The 18,252-nt window shown below is 32.4% G+C and overlaps 1 protein-coding gene across 2 annotated transcripts; it reads left to right on the top strand.

The window, feature by feature from the left end:
• Positions 1-678: 678 nt before the first annotated feature.
• Positions 679-16,323, top strand: LOC139490418 (uncharacterized). Of its 2 annotated transcripts, none has more exons than XM_071277217.1 (12): positions 679-743; positions 1,682-1,729; positions 2,193-2,275; positions 2,558-2,629; positions 3,228-3,360; positions 4,765-4,847; positions 8,844-8,915; positions 9,463-9,592; positions 10,089-10,207; positions 12,937-13,033; positions 13,328-13,495; positions 16,017-16,323. In XM_071277217.1, the coding sequence occupies exons 1-12, from the start codon at positions 734-736 to the stop codon at positions 16,259-16,261; spliced, it is 1,260 nt and encodes a 419-aa protein (XP_071133318.1). In that variant the 5' UTR covers positions 679-733; the 3' UTR covers positions 16,262-16,323. The 2 variants fall into 2 exon arrangements, with proteins under 2 accessions (XP_071133318.1, XP_071133317.1); XM_071277216.1 differs by lacking the exon at positions 679-743 and adding an exon at positions 748-884.
• The last annotated feature ends 1,929 nt before the right edge of the window (positions 16,324-18,252 follow it).

Genomic DNA, 18,252 nt, shown 5'->3' with positions numbered 1-18,252 from the left:
CAACCCGATTAACAGACCAATCGCCCATATAGCCGCATACTTAATATAGATTAACCGACCAATCTCTCGGTTAGCCGAGTGTCGGCCGTGGTGAGGATATTAACCGTATTTACGGGCTTGACGATAAGGAAAATCCATAATGTGTAGTAAGGAATAAAACCCTGGAATGACAAACATTTTTACTATTATATAAACTACAATGAAGTCAACTGTAACATCACAAAATAAAAAAAAATAATTGCAAATTGCAAAAATCGATTTGAAAGTACTTAACTTATCTGATTAGCACTAAGTATTAAAACAAATAACAAAAGTAAAAAGCCACAAAATTCAACTCTAAAAGTGCCTTTTTCGTTTTTGTACAGTCAAAAACACAAGCAAGAAAGTCACCTTAAGGTTAACTACGTCACGCCAATTGATGTTTTTATATAAACGTATGGGTACAAACACGAAAATCGAAGATGCATTCACCATTCGAGAGCATAAAATACGAGAAAAAAAAAAGTTCCGTTAGGGCTTACGTCGTGTCCCCGAGTATCAGAGGAGCAAAATATAACTTTAAGCAAAGTTTTAGTAAAACTATGAACTGACATTTTGCAATCATACAATTATACATGTATAATCTAGAATCATATGATGTTCACATGATAAGGTTTGTCCCATTTTATGTAGAAATATAAACGATAAGCCTAATGTGTCTGACTATCTATAAAGGAGTGTATATAGTTACAAGATGACTAGTGGTAAGTTTTCTCTATTTTCGCTTTTCCATACCACCCATTAAATTAGACAACGCAAACAAGACGAACTAGCTACAAATGTAACAACGCAGTTCGAGTCAGTTCATAATATAAAGATGATTTGTTTTCAGAATGTAGAAACAGGTATCGTCAATTTACTTTATGATAACTTAAACATGTAATTCCAGTTTTTATATATGATTTATTTAGGATATATAAGAAAATGTTTATTTCATCAAGAAATTAGTTTTGTTTTGTTACAGTTAAACAATAATATGATAGTAAGTCCAAACAAACCTATTAAAAAGGCATTCATTATGATTATTTTTATCATTTTTATTTATCACCAACTTATTTAATTACATTTCGGAGTTTTGGTTTTTAGAGTTTTAACTTCGTTTTTGACTTTGCATTTAAACTGTTTGATTTGTGCGCTACTTGTGAGACTTGTGTAGAGAAATAAACTCATCATAGATACCAGGCTTCCGCCTGACACGCCATTCGCCTACCAATCTAATTAAAAACCGATCTCTCATCGCTCCCGTTTTCTGATATGTCGCGTGGCATATCAGAAAACAGGAGCGATGAGAGATCGGTTTTTAATTATATTGTTCGCCTAGAAAGGATGAATTAGAATCAACAAAGTTAAATAGACCAAAATAAGTACGAAGTTCAAGTGCATTGAGAACCAAACATTACCAAGAGTTTAGGCTAATAATGCTGAGGTTATCTTTTCCAGGGGATAAAAAAAACCTTTCTATTTCGAAAACTTAAATTTTGGAAACAGTTAAATAATTATCATGATCATAGCAATGATAATCCATGTCAAGACAAAAGTGACACGCGCGTTTGTTGTACCAAATTATAAGCTTTGATGAGTTTAACTAAATGAATTTTGTTTTTAGAATTTTATTTTTCAACTATTCTTCTTTTGTTTTCAGTCATAAGATGTACATTCCTGCTTTTTACAACGTTAGCACTTGTCTGTGGTAAGGATTTTTATGGAGGTTTAAGATATACTATCTATTTAAGATAAACGTAGTTCCATTGTTTATCAAATTTAGTGATAGATAGATAATTTATTCTCTAAAAACTAAATACAAGTTTACAGAGAAAGTACAATTACAATATAAATACAAATACAATAGTTGAGGGTAAACAGAAGTAAAATGAAGTAGTACTTAATGATGACATTTACATGATATATGTACATATAAAATAAACGGTTAAACTAGAAATGAAGAAATCAGTTTGTTGCTGCACCATAGCAGAAAATACCATATAGATGTTAAAAATTATGAAAATACGTATTAAATCTTATTTTATTCTTTTTTAATGTTTATTAAAAAAAACCCGGCAATATTGTGCTACACATTGGAGCGACAAAAAATAAGTATAATGCTAAAAAAACACCATGCACACTGGTAAAACATTAAATAATTTTCATTTCAGAATGCACAAGAATATGCCTTTCTTGTACGGATTTGAAAGAAGGTGAACAATGTCAGCACATAGTTACCTGTCCTGATAATGAGGTAATATGTCAAATCCTTACTTTTCCAATTTAGGTTTAAGATTTCCCGCCATCATCAATGCTCTTAAATGATTTCCCATCAATATATCAATATATGTTTGTACAGGCAGTTGTAACAACGCTTGTTCCTCAATTTTAACGGGTAAACGGCATTTAGTAAGAATGTTAAGCGTTTTGTTCTTATCTTAATGAATCACTGTCAATGTGTTCTTTTGTTTGAAACTGATAACATCAAATGGAAAAAAATTCAATTGATTAAACACGACTATTCATATTTATTCAGGTTTGTTTTCTTGAGAAGTATACAACATCAAATGGTGAAACACGTTATGATGTTGGATGTGCAGACCATAAGGTAATATTCTAATATTCTGTCGTTTGTAGTCCTTGCATTTCATTCAGGTTGCATTTCACTCAAGCAGAATTCAAACAGCTTGTCTATTTCGTAAAGGCCTTTTATGGTCGTGAAGCTGAAAAAAAAATTGTCTCGGTATTCTGGTGATTTTATACCAGACACACATATCGTGCGACTGGTATCAATACGCTTATAATACATTGTAGGTACTTGATTCAGTATCAATGGATTTTTTGAAAATGAAAATATTACCATTTGTCATATCCGAATTGTTTTTCTGATTTTACTGTAACTTTTAACATGTTTAATTGCCAAACGCAAAAATCTGAACCAAATGATGTCTTGGTATCTAAACACGTTAAGAGCATTCGACTAAATGAAAATTCTTAAAAAGATTTAGTACCTCATTTATTACTGCAGACGACGTGACAAGTTCAGTTTCTGGAAATCCATTGGATATGTCTAAAAATAATTAAAATACAAGATTAACATACTTATTTCGTCCTGGTTTAAAAACCAGTATAATCTAATGTTATGCATTGTAAGATTTGACAGGTTCTTTTTTTTTATTTTGCATTTTGTGTCTTACTTTTTACAGATGTGTCCAGCGCAGGACTTGCAAAATACTTTTGGAAAGAGAACCAGTGACCATAGTCATATATTATGTCATCGCTGTTGTAATAATACACATATATGTAATACGGATCTTACCTGTGACAACCTGAATAATAGTAAGAATATTCATAAAGCTGGCTTTAAAACTCGTCAGTTTGAATACGAGATGTATTTCTTTTTATTTCAGGAATCGTTAATTGTATGAGGGGGCACCTATACGTATCAGGATTATTGCTTTTAAATGTAACTCAGTATATCCAGTCAAACGTAATGATATATGTATACTGTGGATTCATTATTATTCGTTGGATACAATTTCAGTAGATTTCGTGGGGACAGGTGAAGGACAAATTCAAATGTTCAACGAATTACAAATTTTCCATAAGGTTGTAGGCAGACTTTGGCAAGACCACGAAATTAAATGTCCACGAAAATATAAAATTTCATCAATCCACGAAAATTGGTACCCACGGAAATAAATGAATCCACAGTATATGTAAAATAAAATTATCTGGTCTAGCTATTTTGTAGTAGTACATAATTTATCATATATAAACGTACCAGGATTAATAAAGGCAATAGTAGTATATCGCTGTTCGAAAGTCATAAATCGATTGAGAAGAAAACAAAAATATACGCCAAACGCATGTTTCGTCTGCAAAATACTCATCATTGACGCTCAAATCAATAAAGTTAAAAAGGCCAAATACAATACTGAGTTGAAGAGCATTTAGAATCCAAAATTCCGAAAGGTTTTGCCAAGTAAAGCAGCTTATGTATTCTTTTTCTGGTCTAGAAAATCCTTAGTGCTTCGAAAAAATCAAAGTTTGGTAACAGTAAATTCAAATACGACGGAAAAACAGTCCTACACTAATGAGCCATGTCAGTTGGTATCATATACAGAATCGTGTAACGTTTAAGATTAAAGTAGGAGAAAGGTTCTTGAGTGTACAATCTTCCAAAGAAGAATGGTGTAAAGTGGCGAAAGGCACAATTTAACACGTACTGCTCTTAGCGTCAGTAGTTAAATTTTTAAACATATGCTATTATCAAAATGATCAATTGTCTAATCAACTTACAAGATTACTAAACGCATGTGACGCAGAACTGAAACTGTTGACTCTTTTGAAACACCTGATTTCACTTATTGAAATCATTTAAGTTCTTTAGTTTTCAGTTAAGTCTTATGTGTACTTTTGTTCTTCATTCTTTCTGTTATTCCTTTTACTTATAGTTTTGAATTGCCCCTTTTGGATCATCTTTTTTTCTATTTAATGATATTTGGTAATTGTTTTTCAAAGAGGTGGATAACATCAATCATTGCTATTAATTATTTTCGAAATATATTCATTCTTCAAAGTCAAACCAAATCAAAAGGAGTTATTTAAGTCATTCTGATTTGTATCCTATAAATGAAAGGAAAGGTGCATATTTGTCTCAAATATGATTTTCTATGATACATGTTTTAAATACTGAATTACTATAGCGCTTGCTAACACTCTATTTTAATATACTGTTAGGTTCAAGACAAAACTGTTATTCCTGTTCTGATGTTGATGACCCATCAGCCTGCCAGACGAAAGTAACATGTGGAATTAATGACGTAGGTAACAATGGCATAATTTGCCACTAAATCCCAATTTTCTATAAGATGCAATGAACTATTTAACAGTATTGATTTAAACAATGATTCCCTTTGTTTTTGTACAAAATGGCACGCAACTTTTATTCTGAAATTTTACTGTTTTTATATTGTAGCACTTTAGAAATTTCGTAATACACAAGGATCACAAACCTTAAACAAACATGGTAACCTATAATTTTTAATTTCGGTGTCATTTTGTCTCTAATGAGGAGTTGTCTCATTGGCAATCATGCCACATCTTCTTTTTTTATAAGAATATATTTCTCTACCTTATTTGAAGCATCTGGTAAGAATGATATTTAAAGAAAGAAAATCAGGAGAGGTAATTCAATATCGATCGTACAATCTTATAGTGACACTCAACTAGAGTCAACTCATATGTTACTTTTTGAAAACCAGTGCTCAAAACGTATTTATGCAGCACTGGTTTTCAAATGCTTAGATTTAAGTATTCCCGTTGTAGGTAAATCACGAAAGGCAATTCGACACACAACACTTATAAAGTGTATAATTCATTCAAAATGGTATTCATTTCAACAGATGGATGATTACATATTTGTTAACTTTTAATGTTATACATACCAATGGATTCAGTTATTAAATATAATGATTAGATCGAGCTAATTAAATGAATGCATACATATTTATCATTTGTACTTTACTCTAGTCGAATTATGACATTTCATGAAACAGATAATTTAAATAAACAAATAATATTCAACAAATATAACTGTAATGCGGTTAGGAATATGTCATCTACATTAATTGTATATCGACCGACACACTTTACTCGATACAGTGGGCATTTGGTCTTTTGTGTGTTGGATTCGGTGACTATCTACCATACAAAATACACTTTTCGAAGCAGTGATGTACTATCCTCAACAATTCATCTCAAACCACTACCAACTACACCACAATCACAAGGAAAATGATTGCAGACGCAAGGAACTGATTGGGAGAGGAGGATTTGTGTTTATCATTATCATGAGTTGCGTGGATTCGCGGGGATGCCTATTTTTACACCAAAAAATCGAGAAAAATTAAAACACACCCGTTTTTCTTCTTATGTAAGTACACATTCGGTGACGAGTCTCCTTTCGGTGGCGTCACATTCAGAGAAAAGAGTCGTGGATTTTGGAAACGGCAATCAGGACATAACCCGTCGTCATCTGTGAAACAGATAATCCATAATGGTCAATCAACCCATGAAGAGACAATAGCATCATCGAAAGAATTACCTCAACTTTGCTTTTTGGAACTTTGATTAATATATTTATGTTGACAGCTACTCGGAAGGGGAAATCATAAAATGAAACGCAAGCTCTGGAATATTAACTTAAATATATATATATATATATATACTCCACATGCAGTCGATACTGGAATATTTCTACGCAGAAATGGAAAGTTCCCAATTGGATTCAGTATTCTTACCGTACCAATACTTTGAACTGATGCCCTTTATAGCTTGCTCTTCGGTGTGAACCAATGCTCCGTGTTGAAGACCGTACTTTGACCTATAATGGTTTACTTTAACAAATTATGACTTGGATTGAGAGTTGTCTCTTTGGCACTCATACTACATCTTCTTATATGTACAATTATATGATCGACATGCAATCGATATAAAATGAAAACAGAACGTTAAAAATTGCATGCGTCCGAAGCGCTTTTCTAGAACTATCTTCATCAGTAACGCTCCAAGATGATATATATATACTCCACATGCAGTCGATACTGGAATATTTCTACGCAGAAATGGAAAGTTCCCAATTGGAAAGATGAAATTTTCCATTTTGTCGGAAAAGTGTTTTTTTTTCTCTCAAAATACCCTTATTCTCAATTCTTAGCTGTCACTCAAGATATGAATTAGACCTAACTGTATCTGTGGTATCTTTTATTTCAATTTCGAAGAGATAGTTGCGTTCAACGTAGTCATCAAACTTGATATTACGTAAAGAGAGGATATCATTCATAAGTATGTATGGACACAGATAATAATAGCCTTTGTCATTCTTTCTAAAAAGCTACTGTAGACTGTCTGCATTTGAAGAAATACAATAAAATAGAACATTCACGTACTCTCAATTACTCTAAAAAAATATTCATATCTCGATGGAAACATCTTCCTCAATTTCCAAATTTCCATTGAAGATTAAAATGCTCACTGTAAAAGAAGAAACAATCTGACTTGTGAATTGATGTTTGATTAGACGGTTGCCAGTTTTGTCAAAGAAATAAATATAGTTGGATTGTTCATTGTTGCAAATGTCTTAGTAAAGTTTAATTTCACACTTCTACCCCAGGAATATATATACCATAGCCTTATTCGGGCCTCAATGCTGTTCAACATCGTACTTTTTTGTTTTTATACCCCCGCTTTAAAAAAGGGAGGGTATACTGTTTTACCTCTGTCTGTCAGTCCGTCCGTCCATCAGTCCGTCCGTCAGTCAGTCAGTCCGTCCCATGAAACTTTCGTCACATTTTTCTCAGGAACTACACATCCACCCTTTCTGTAATTTGGTATCAACATTTATATATGTCAGCCATACCGTGTGATGCGTTTTCAGATTCATCACTTGACAACTTCCTGTTTACCGAACACTTGTCTGATTTTACACATGATAGCCAAGTTGAAAATGTTCGTCACATTTTTCTCAGGAACTACAATATAAGGATTTCTGAAATTTGGTTTCAGGATTTATATAAGTCAGCTATACCGTGTAATGCGTTTTCAGATTCATCACTCGACAACTTCCTGTTTACCGAACACTTGTATGATTTTACACATGATAACCAAGTTGAAAATTTTCGTCACATTTTTCTCAGGAACTACAATACAAGGATTTCTGAAATTTGGTTTCAGGATTTATATAAGTCAGCTATACCGTGTGATGCGTTTTCAGATTCATCACTAGACAACTTCCTGTTTACCAACACTTGTATGATTTTACACATGATAACCAAGTTAAAAAATTTCGTCACATTTTTCTCAGGAACTACAATACAAGGATTTCTGAAATTTGGTTTCAGGATTTATATAAGTCAGCTATACCGTGTGATGCGTTTTCAGATTCATCACTCGACAACTTCCTGTTTACCGAACACTTGCATATTTTTACACTATTAATATTATCCACTTGCGGCGGGGGGGTCATCAGTGAGCAGTAGCTCGCAGTTTCACTGGTTAGTTTTTCGATTCTAGGTTCACTGATCAGTAAAAAGTGAAGTAACAAAAATACCGAACTCCAAGGACAATTCATAAAATTTCAACATTTCAAACGACTAGAAAACATCTGTCATATACCTGAATTGGTACAGGCATTTCCTTATATAAAAATGGTGGATTAAATCTGCTTTTTTAGCTAGCTAAACCCTTTTAAAAAGTCTAAAACAATGTGTGAAAGGTAAAAATGTCAAAAATAGGGGTACAACAGTCAACATTGTGTTACAATCTAAGTTCACAAAACGCCCCAAAAAGTATAAGTCTGGTTTTCTTTGTACCTATTCCTAAAAGTATTACATGAATCTAGTTAAATAATGATATCACAGATCACTAACACCATCAAATATTTTCAACATTAATTGACACTTAAATTATTCACGAGGTTATTTAGTCTGTTACATACGGGGTAATTAATATCTAAAATACGCCCATCTTTTTATTAACTGCAACCTTCAGATACATACATTTAATTGATCATTGAATATCCTGATGTAACTCGAATGATTACGCAATATGTCAAACTGTATTTACCATTACACTTCCCTGACAAATAGTTAACGATTCCGCGAAACGTCCTTATAGGTGAAAACTGATGCATCTGTTGCAAATTCTAAATATGTCAATTTGTAATTAGATCGAGGAACAGTTATTCAGTTTCCAAAGTACATATTGCCTGGTCAATACAATGTAGTAACATTCTTATCATAAATAACTTTCGTTTCTAGGTATGCTATGTTCATTACTTCAGGACTGAGTCCACCCGTTTGCTGTATGATCTTGGTTGTAAACCTGCAACAGTAAGCAGTTATAATAATAATAGTTCATGCGATAGTTCATCTGCATAATGATATATCCCGAAATATCTTAGATACTGCCAGCGCCAAGCCAAAAAATTGAGTCGTCTTCTGCGCATTTATTTTACCTATTACAATTATTTTAAGATAATTAACCCTACAAAACTAATGTATATTGTAAAATTATATTAATTCATGTTCAAAATTTGCCCATGAAACGATTTCAATAAAACTAGACGTATATTTTTCCGAAATTAATTTACCTGATTCAGCGGATGATCATTTGAATTGAAAAATTTCAATCAACCTTATATGTATAGTTTTGTTTTATATTCTTGAAGAAAATATTTAGTAACAAAAAAAGTGAATTATAAGAAATTTAAAAGCATAAATTCAAAATCCAGCATTCACATATTAATGTGTTAAATCAAAACATGCCGATGTGATCTGACAGAGCTAGACTGTTTTGTCATGTGTTAAGCATTGTGTGGTTATATAATAACAATTAATACAGTTTCGTTATACATGTTTGGCGAAATGTTCATTTTAGATGTGTATGAAAAACTACAAACATTTGTTCGGGCGTCGATCATCAGAAGGAAGACATCTTCTATGTGGAGCCTGTTGTGCGGATAGCAACTACTGTAATGGGAATATGATATGTGGTAATCAACAGAAATGTACGTTAAACTTAATATCGGAAAGTTATACTTTTAAAGTAAAGGATACTCCAAATAAAAAAAATATGTTTTCGTGTTTCGTGAGCAAAGGACACCCGTAGTTGCAGAGTTATATACCATAATTATCGGACCAGAACAGCTATAATCGTTTAAGATAAACATTGCCAATGTGAGTTATTTGGTTTAGAAATCGAACGAAAGATTTTATGTTACTTGCTTTAGTACTAACACTGAAAAATAATTGCATACCAATAGGAAATCCAGGTCATCTTCCAGATTTCAATTTTCAGTATCCAATCGGAACAATTTCTCGGAAATAGAAAATAATGTTAATACACAGAACTTTAAAAACCGAATTTAAACAAAAAAATAATATTGATATAATGTCGGTTTCAAAGTGGTACTTCATGATTTCCGATTATTTCTCTTTGATTTCCTTTCAAATTGCAAATTAATTGCGTTAGCATAATAACTAGTTTATTGTATACTTGTTAAGTTCCAAGAGAATGTGAAGATATTCAGAGTAACAGTTGTGGTGTTTACAGAATATACCCATCAAGCCAAAATCATCCAGTATATGTGTATTGTATCATGGAAAAAGGCAAGAAATGGACTGTAAGTATCGGTCCATTCAACTTGTCAAAACGGGTACACTCGTCTGGTTCTTTGTAAATATTTTTGAATTTGTGGTTTCTTGCTGCCTTCTTTTAAGGCTGTTTGTTTCCGATCTTCATGAAACATCATTAATAAAAATTGCAGATGAGTTCGATAATCAGAAAAATTCAAAATGGGAGCCAGGTGGATGTTTCTGGAGGAGACGTATCAGTTTATCAAATATGCATTCTTTCCGCAAGGATATATTCTTTATTCTTACAGTAGATACTCTTCTTCACATATCTCTAGTAAATTTTGGCATCAAATTAACTTTCGAGTTTTGGTTTCGAAGTTTACAGATTGTGATCTTGGAAAACAATCAACACATAATGATGAATGTTGTGATGAGTGCATGTTTAATAAGTGAGATGGTACAGTAATGTTTTTTTTTGGGGGGGGGGGGGGGGAGAAGGGGTGGGGGTGTTTCTTATATTTTCCCTGCGTTTTCATTTGTTCAATTAAATTTTGTCATAACAGTTGTTAAATAAACTGATGTAATATTCTTTTTCTTTCAGAGTCGGTAAATACTATCTTCCTTCCACATTAGTTTACTTTTATCTTCCATCACATAATTTTCCTTCGCATTTGCACTCAGTTCGATAGCCTAATAGTTAACGAGAGGTATGATGTTACGGTCACTGTAAACATAAAAGCTAGTGAATTAAAGTACGAAAGAGAGAATATATCAAAAGTAGTACATTTTCTGAAGATTGTTTTTCTTTCATTTAAAAAAGTACACGTGTTTGGTAATAAATATTTGCCATTCGGTTATAATACACATCTCATCTTTTTTTGTTACATTTGCAGGATTATATGACTTAACCAGTATATAACATGTTAATACACTACTTACGTTGAAGAGGGGCGAAAGATACCAAAGGGACATTCAAACTCATAAATCGAAAATAAACAGACAAAGCCATAGCTAAAAAAGAAAAAGACAAACATACAAACATAAGAACACAAAACACAACATAGAAAAATAAAGACTAAGGAACACGAACCCCAACAAAAACTGGGGTTAATCTGAGGTGCTCCGAAAAGGTGAGCAAATACTGCTTCCCATGTGCCACCCGTCATGTTGCTCATGTTAGTACACACCCGATAATAAGTATAATTTGATAGGTCACATTCGTGAAAAGGGAACGAAATTGTTTTTACGACATAAGGATAATATCCGCTATTATCTGTGAAACGGATATTCCATAACGGTCAACCAACTCGTGATGGCGTCCGTAACGTTTACGACGGGGTAATTTCACCATTTGGAACTCTTGGTTAAATATATTCCCTGTGAGCAGTAACCCTCTTTCAAAAAAACCATGATAGAAATTACGAACCCGGGAATATCGTATCAGTTGGGAGATATATACTCTGTATGCAGGCACTGCTGGAATGTTGCTGCATAGAAATGGAAAGTGCACAATTTGAAAGCTGAAATCATCTCTTTTGTCGTAAAATTTTGTTTTCAGTCGACCCTCATTGTCAATTTCTAGATGTAAGTCAAGATATGAGGCACACTTAACTGTATCTGTTGTATTCTTTATCTCTAGCTCGGTGAGATAGATGCATTTAACATAATCACCGAATTTGGAATTATTAAGTGAGATAATATCATCTTTATAGCGCAAAGTAAAGTTAAAGGATACTGCTAACTTTTTTTTTCTTCTTAAGAAGTTCCTGTATAAAGTCAGCCTCATATCAAGAAAGGAAAAAGTCGGCCAAAAAAATTGTTTCCCATTAGAATGCCGATAGTTTGTTGAAAAACACGTCCTCTAAACGTGACAAATATGTTGTCAATCAAGAATTTTAGCATCTTGAGAATGTCAGTTTCAGAGAATCGTTTGCAGGGCATCATCTAAAATGCAACCAAAGTCTGAATTTGCCGATAAATATTATATTTTATGATCTTTTAAAAATAACCTGAATATAAGATTCCCCTTTTTTTCTTGAAATGTTTGTGTTTTTTTGTATACAAAACCACGTTGACATCGGGATAATCATATTAACCAAGAATGAATCATGCAAACAAAATGATTTCTTGTATAATTGTTTTATACATTGATATAGTTTGAAATGAGTGACATTGACACGAATTCGCCAGATGTAATTTACAAATGTGATTATTGTAGATAATATATATAAAAAATTTATTTATATGTTAATCAAGTGTTTTAATCATTTCTGTAATTTACATTGTATTTGCATATTGTACTTTAAAAGAAATCAGTTGTTTGTATAATCTTGCAATGATCGTCGTCTTTGATTTCGAACAATACAAGAAACATCTATATAAAATAACCAAAGACATATATAGTCATTTATGTATCTGATACAACTAGATATAAATATAAATAACTGCATACGTCTGATCTGCTTCCATTTGACATGGCCTTTTAAATCCTTTACTTTTGAATTGTGCTTTCAACTTAGAATTTTGAATTTGTTACACTTTGATTTTTAACGTAATGATGATTGTTTTTCTATTTACAACGTGTTTTTTTTTATGTTTTGTGGACGATGTATTGTATAGACACCACTTTGATAATGTCACAGACATGCTTAGTTAATATTAACATTTTCTGACAAGGTATTTTACCTGCAGAGTCAGAAACTTTTTGTAACGGACGATTTTTCTGTAATATATTTTCTAACCATTATGTAATACAGTAGATGTTTGTTTCCAACAGGTGATTCAAAGAAGGATTAATGGAAGTGTTGATTTCTTCCGGACATGGAATGAATATAAAGAAGGCTTTGGTTCAGCATATGGAGAATACTGGCTAGGTAAATGTAAGACAAATAATAGGGTACATATGCTAAAGTTGTAACTATGAATCAGCTTATAACCACTGAAATTTGAGTTTAGGATATTATGAATACTTATCGTCTGGTTAAATAGTTGAGCTTTAATATGACAAGTACTTATCAATTTGTCAATTTTTGTCATGTCAAATATAGTTCTTCGAAAGTAATATAGTTGATTGGGATGATATTATATCTAATTCAACGACAGGTCTTAAATGATATGGCAATACCTATATTGCGAAATGTTTAATATAACTCATTTTGTTTTTGCAGGAAATGGTCATATTCACGATATGTCAACATATGGGTCTCACGAACTCAGTATAGTATTGGTAAATAGCACTGGAGAAAAGGGATATGCAAACTATTCGAAGTTTTCTGTTGAAGATGAACAAAGCAATTACCTTCTATATGTAACTGGTTACTCTGGTACAATTAGTAGTAAGTATAGCAGTGTATATATAGGAAGATAATATATGAAATAATGTGCAATTTCAAAACCATGAGTTTAATACTTTTTACTGAATCTTTTTGAGGAATAAAAGTCGATTTAACAATTATTACAAGAGACATAACATTTCCAATGATTGATTGACTTATATGTTCGTTTGGCAAATATTACTTTCAGAACGAGAAGAAATTATTATCTAAAACATTTACGAAGGTTCTGCGGAACCCAGTGTCTCGCCTTCTTTTGCTGTAAGTCGCAGGGTCGACAAAAATGGGGAAAAAAGTATTAACTATGTTCCTTTTTGATTGTAAGAAGCTTCTGATCAAGTTTGGTAACAATCTAGGATGGGTGATAAATCTAATTCAATCCTGGTATCTATGGTGAGTTTAATTACAACCACTGGGTCGATGCCACTGCTGGTGGAGTTTTAAATCCCCGAGGGTATCACCAGTTCAGTAGTCAGCAGTTCTGTGTTGACTTGAGTTATCATTGATATGTTCATAATAATAAATTAACTGTTAACGAACCTTTGAATTTTTGAAATACTAAGGCTTTTCTACCTCAGGAATAGATTACCCTAGCTGTATTGGGCAAAACTTTTAGGAATTTTTGGTCCTCAATGCTCTTCGACTTCGTACTTTATTTTTAATTTTTTTTTTTACATTTTTTGATTCGAGCGTCACTGATGAGTATTTTGTAGACGAAACGCCGTCTGGCGTAATTAAAAATTTTCAATCACGGTATCTAGGATGAGTTTATTTTAAATGTTTTAAGATCTCTAACTGCAGACTTTATGTAATGTTAACTGAAAGTCCATTTATAAGTAATATACGGAAAAACAGGAGATACATTTTTTAAACATATCCTTCTAGATACTAGCTTTTGATCAAAAACAAGCTTCTGTCCAAATTTGGTCCAAATCCTAGTCATTTTAAGAAAGTGAATGTAATGTTAACAGGCAGAAACCTTATTCTGAAAATTTGAGTCAAATCGGTGAACAGATTTTGCCAAAGTGTGCCCCTTTAAATATTTCAGTATTGTTATTATGTAAAGGAGTAAAAATAGCCAGAATTTCTAAATTTGTACGTGTATAGTATGGGGTTCAATATACCATTACTAAGTAAAATTTTCCAAACATTTTTTTCCAACATGATAAATACATTCCAGCTATTCTTACTCCTTTGCATAATAATAACTCTCCAATAAATAGTTGGAATGTGTTTAACATGCTGGAAAAGATGTTTGAACATTTTACCTAGATATGATATTTTGACCCCCTGCCATGGTATATTGAACCTCCTTCTATAGATCTCCAATAAAAAAAACTATTCCATACATTTTAGCTATTCCAATTCCTTTACATAGTTATAATACTCCTATACGTAGGTGGAATGGATAAAACCTGTTGGAATTTTACTTAGCCATGGTATTTTGACCCTACCCCCGTCATGGTATAGTATTGCCCCCCTTTATACACCTCCAATTTCAAAAACTCTAGCTTTTCTAATTCCTCATAGCTATTCCAACTCTTTAACATGGTCATAATACTCCTATAAATAGTTGATATGTATTTTACATTCTGAAAAGACGTTTGGAAAATATTATCTAGCCATGGTATTTCGACTCCCATACCATTGTACATTGATCCCCTCATTACACCCTCAATTTCCGAAATTCTAAATATTATCATTCCTTTACATAATAATACTCAAATAAGAAGTTTGTATGTATTTAACATGCTAGAAAAGATGTATGGAAAATTGTACTTCGATGGTATTTTTACCCCCTGTCATGGTATACTGAACACCCTACTATACACGTCCAGTTATACAAATTATATCTATTCCAACACTTTAACATAGTTATAATACTCCAACAACTTGTTGGAATGTATTTAACATGTTTGGTAAATATTACCTAGCCATGATATTTTGACCCCCTGCCATGATATATTGAACCACTACTATAGACGTCCAATTCAAAAAAAAATATAGCTATTCCAACTCTTTCACTTTGTGTACTTATTGATCTTCTAATAATACTTCAATAATTAGTGTGAATGTGATACACTTGTGGAAAAGATGTTTTGAAATTTTGGTCTTATCCATTGTATGTTCACCACCTGCTATAGTGTATCCCCCACCATCACTTATTTTAACTATTCTAACTCCTTTAAATAGTAATGATACTCCTATGAGTAGGTGGAATGTATAAAAAAAAATTTGAAAAGTGTGTGGAAAATTTTTGATTAGCCATGGTATTTGTACTCTTCCACATGGTATATTGACACCCCGCCCTAACACCTCCAATTTAAAAATTCTAGCTTGTCCAACTCCTTTACATAATTTAGGAAAAGACAATTGGAAAATTTACTTAGCCATTGTATTTTGACCACCCTTCCCCTTCAATGGTATATTGAACCCCCTCCTATACACCTCCAACAATGAATTGTGTGTTTTACTTAGAAATTATCAGCATTATTTCGACTGTCATTTTTGCTTTATTATCAAGATGATGCGATGAATAGCGATGGAAATTCGAGTCCTTCAGGTGGTGGTGACAAGCATATGTTTACCACAAAAGACAGAGATAATGATCAATATAATGGTACGAACTGTGCCGTATCAAATCATGGAGGATGGTGGTACGGAATGTGTCGATATCTTGGAATCAATGAAGTATACCGGAAAGGAAATCTGTATTCGCAATTTTTTCCGTCTACTGTTTCTAGTATTATGATGATAAGAAGAACATAACTATCAATTTCTGTCGTTTTAAAAATTGAATATTTAACTTTGAATTAAATATTTAAAAGCAAGTTTTGTTGCATCAAGTTAAAAGTGACATAGAACAGACACTATGTATATGGTTTTTAAGCATGGTCACTCAAAGTGTGTTTAATATGCTGAAATACAATAATTTGCCGTTCAAGTTGATATTCACGTTTATTGAAATTTTCAGGCTGGATAATATGTTACCGATAAAATTTCAAATTATGTCTTTATACTATCGTAAAAGACTTATATACACAATAAGACGGATCCCACATGTTGAGCAGGTCTATGTAATCTTACTGAGCACTTAAGAGGGTTTTTTATTTGTGGAACTGTTTTTTGTCGTTATTCATTTTTTCGAATTACGTTGATGTAATTGCTTCGAAGCTACAATAAAAGTATGGATTTTAATAAAGCAAGCAACCTTTACGTTCACCATTAGATCATATCAAAACTTTTCTATGTATAAATTTAGAAGAAAAACAACGAATGACATTTAACAATTTTCAAAACATTTATAAATTGAATGTTTAGCATTGTAAATAGTTTTTTTTTCTTCTATAAAACAGAAAATAATGGGATAATCACCGTCAGACGATCAGACGTTCGTGTCAGTTTAAAACACATCCCTATCATATTGGGACAGTGATTCATCAATTAATCATAGAAAACACAAAAACATTTGGTTAAAAGCTGACATACATTGCAGAGGAAAACAAACTTATTCAAATCCATCACAATATCATTTCAACCTAAGAAAAACATAATAGTTTTCTATATATTTTTATATCCAGTAACACTTCTGTCTCTCTAACATCATATCTTCATTCCAACATTTTCTACATAAGGAAATGCCTGTGCAAATTTATGAAAAATATTTTTCGGATAAATCGGTATTTTCATAAAAGAAGTGACCACATTTGTATGTTCAAACAATAAAACGAAGATAGTATCATTAGAATGCTGGACCTTTTGATAGGCAACATATTGACTGTGGTTGATCGATTTTCCCGCAGATGGTCAGCATTCAAATGGGTACATACTGTGCACCACTAATGTTCGACTGTTTTTGTACTCATATGAAGCAGAACTCATGCAGAATCTTTGCAAAGAAACAAAGAAATGGCATATTGCAAAGTTTCAGATACATTGATAATGTTTTGTCATTCAATGTCCAACATTTCCATTGAGTGCATAAATCTCATTCTAGTGAACTTGAGATTAAGGATATAACCGAAAGTAGAAGATTCTGCTTCATATTTTGATCTTCTTCTCGACATTACCACATATAAAAGACTTCAAATTAGAATCTATGACAAACATGATGATTTCGATCCCTTTTCGCATCAAAACATACCCTCTACTCCATCGTATGGTGTTTACATATCCCAGTAAAGATTTTACGCTCGTGAATGGTCACACTATACGAACTTATTAACTGAGTTGTGCTCCTTACACTTCAAAACGAGTTATGAAGAACCAACTGAAATCGACGCTACATCAGTTTTACAGTAACCATCGCGAATTGGTTGACCGATACGATGTGTCGGTGTCTAAACTAACTAATGACTTGTTTTTTCAGTCTCATACTATCCACGTCATTTGATCTTTAATTTTACTGATAATGTTTATTCACGATTTTGACATTTGACTAGAATTTGAATTCGCATAGTAGTTGATGAATTCATAGCAGGAGACGCTTACCATTTCGATGCACACGGTCTTGCTCTTTTTTTTAGTCTTTGTGATCCCCTCAGTTTCTATTTGTTATCTGTGTTTACGAGATTTGAACATCGGTAAACTACTTAAGTTGTCATGGTTTTCGGTTGCAGCCTTGGTATTTTCAAGATAGGCAAATCAAAGACATTTTTATTAGTATAAATCGCATCATACAAAATATTCGTTACAGTCCAACTATTCTGATAACAAAAGGTAAGAAAACAAAAATACCGAACTCCGAGAAAAATTCAAAT

Source organism: Mytilus edulis, chromosome 9 (assembly GCF_963676685.1).
Source record: "Mytilus edulis chromosome 9, xbMytEdul2.2, whole genome shotgun sequence".
NCBI lineage: Eukaryota > Metazoa > Mollusca > Bivalvia > Mytilida > Mytilidae > Mytilus > Mytilus edulis.
This window is presented reverse-complemented; position numbering and strand designations above follow the sequence as displayed.

What these genes read in the sequence shown, in the direction of transcription:
- LOC139490418 (XM_071277216.1), top strand. Translation starts at nt 857, where the DNA reads ATGATTTGTTTTCAGAATGTAGAAACAG. An exon ending in TTGGATGTGCAGACCATAAG is followed by an intron (nt 2,630 to 3,227) that starts GTAATATTCTAA and finishes TACTTTTTACAG; the next exon opens with ATGTGTCCAGCGCAGGACTT. An exon ending in CTGTGACAACCTGAATAATA is followed by an intron (nt 3,361 to 4,764) that starts GTAAGAATATTC and finishes ATATACTGTTAG; the next exon opens with GTTCAAGACAAAACTGTTAT.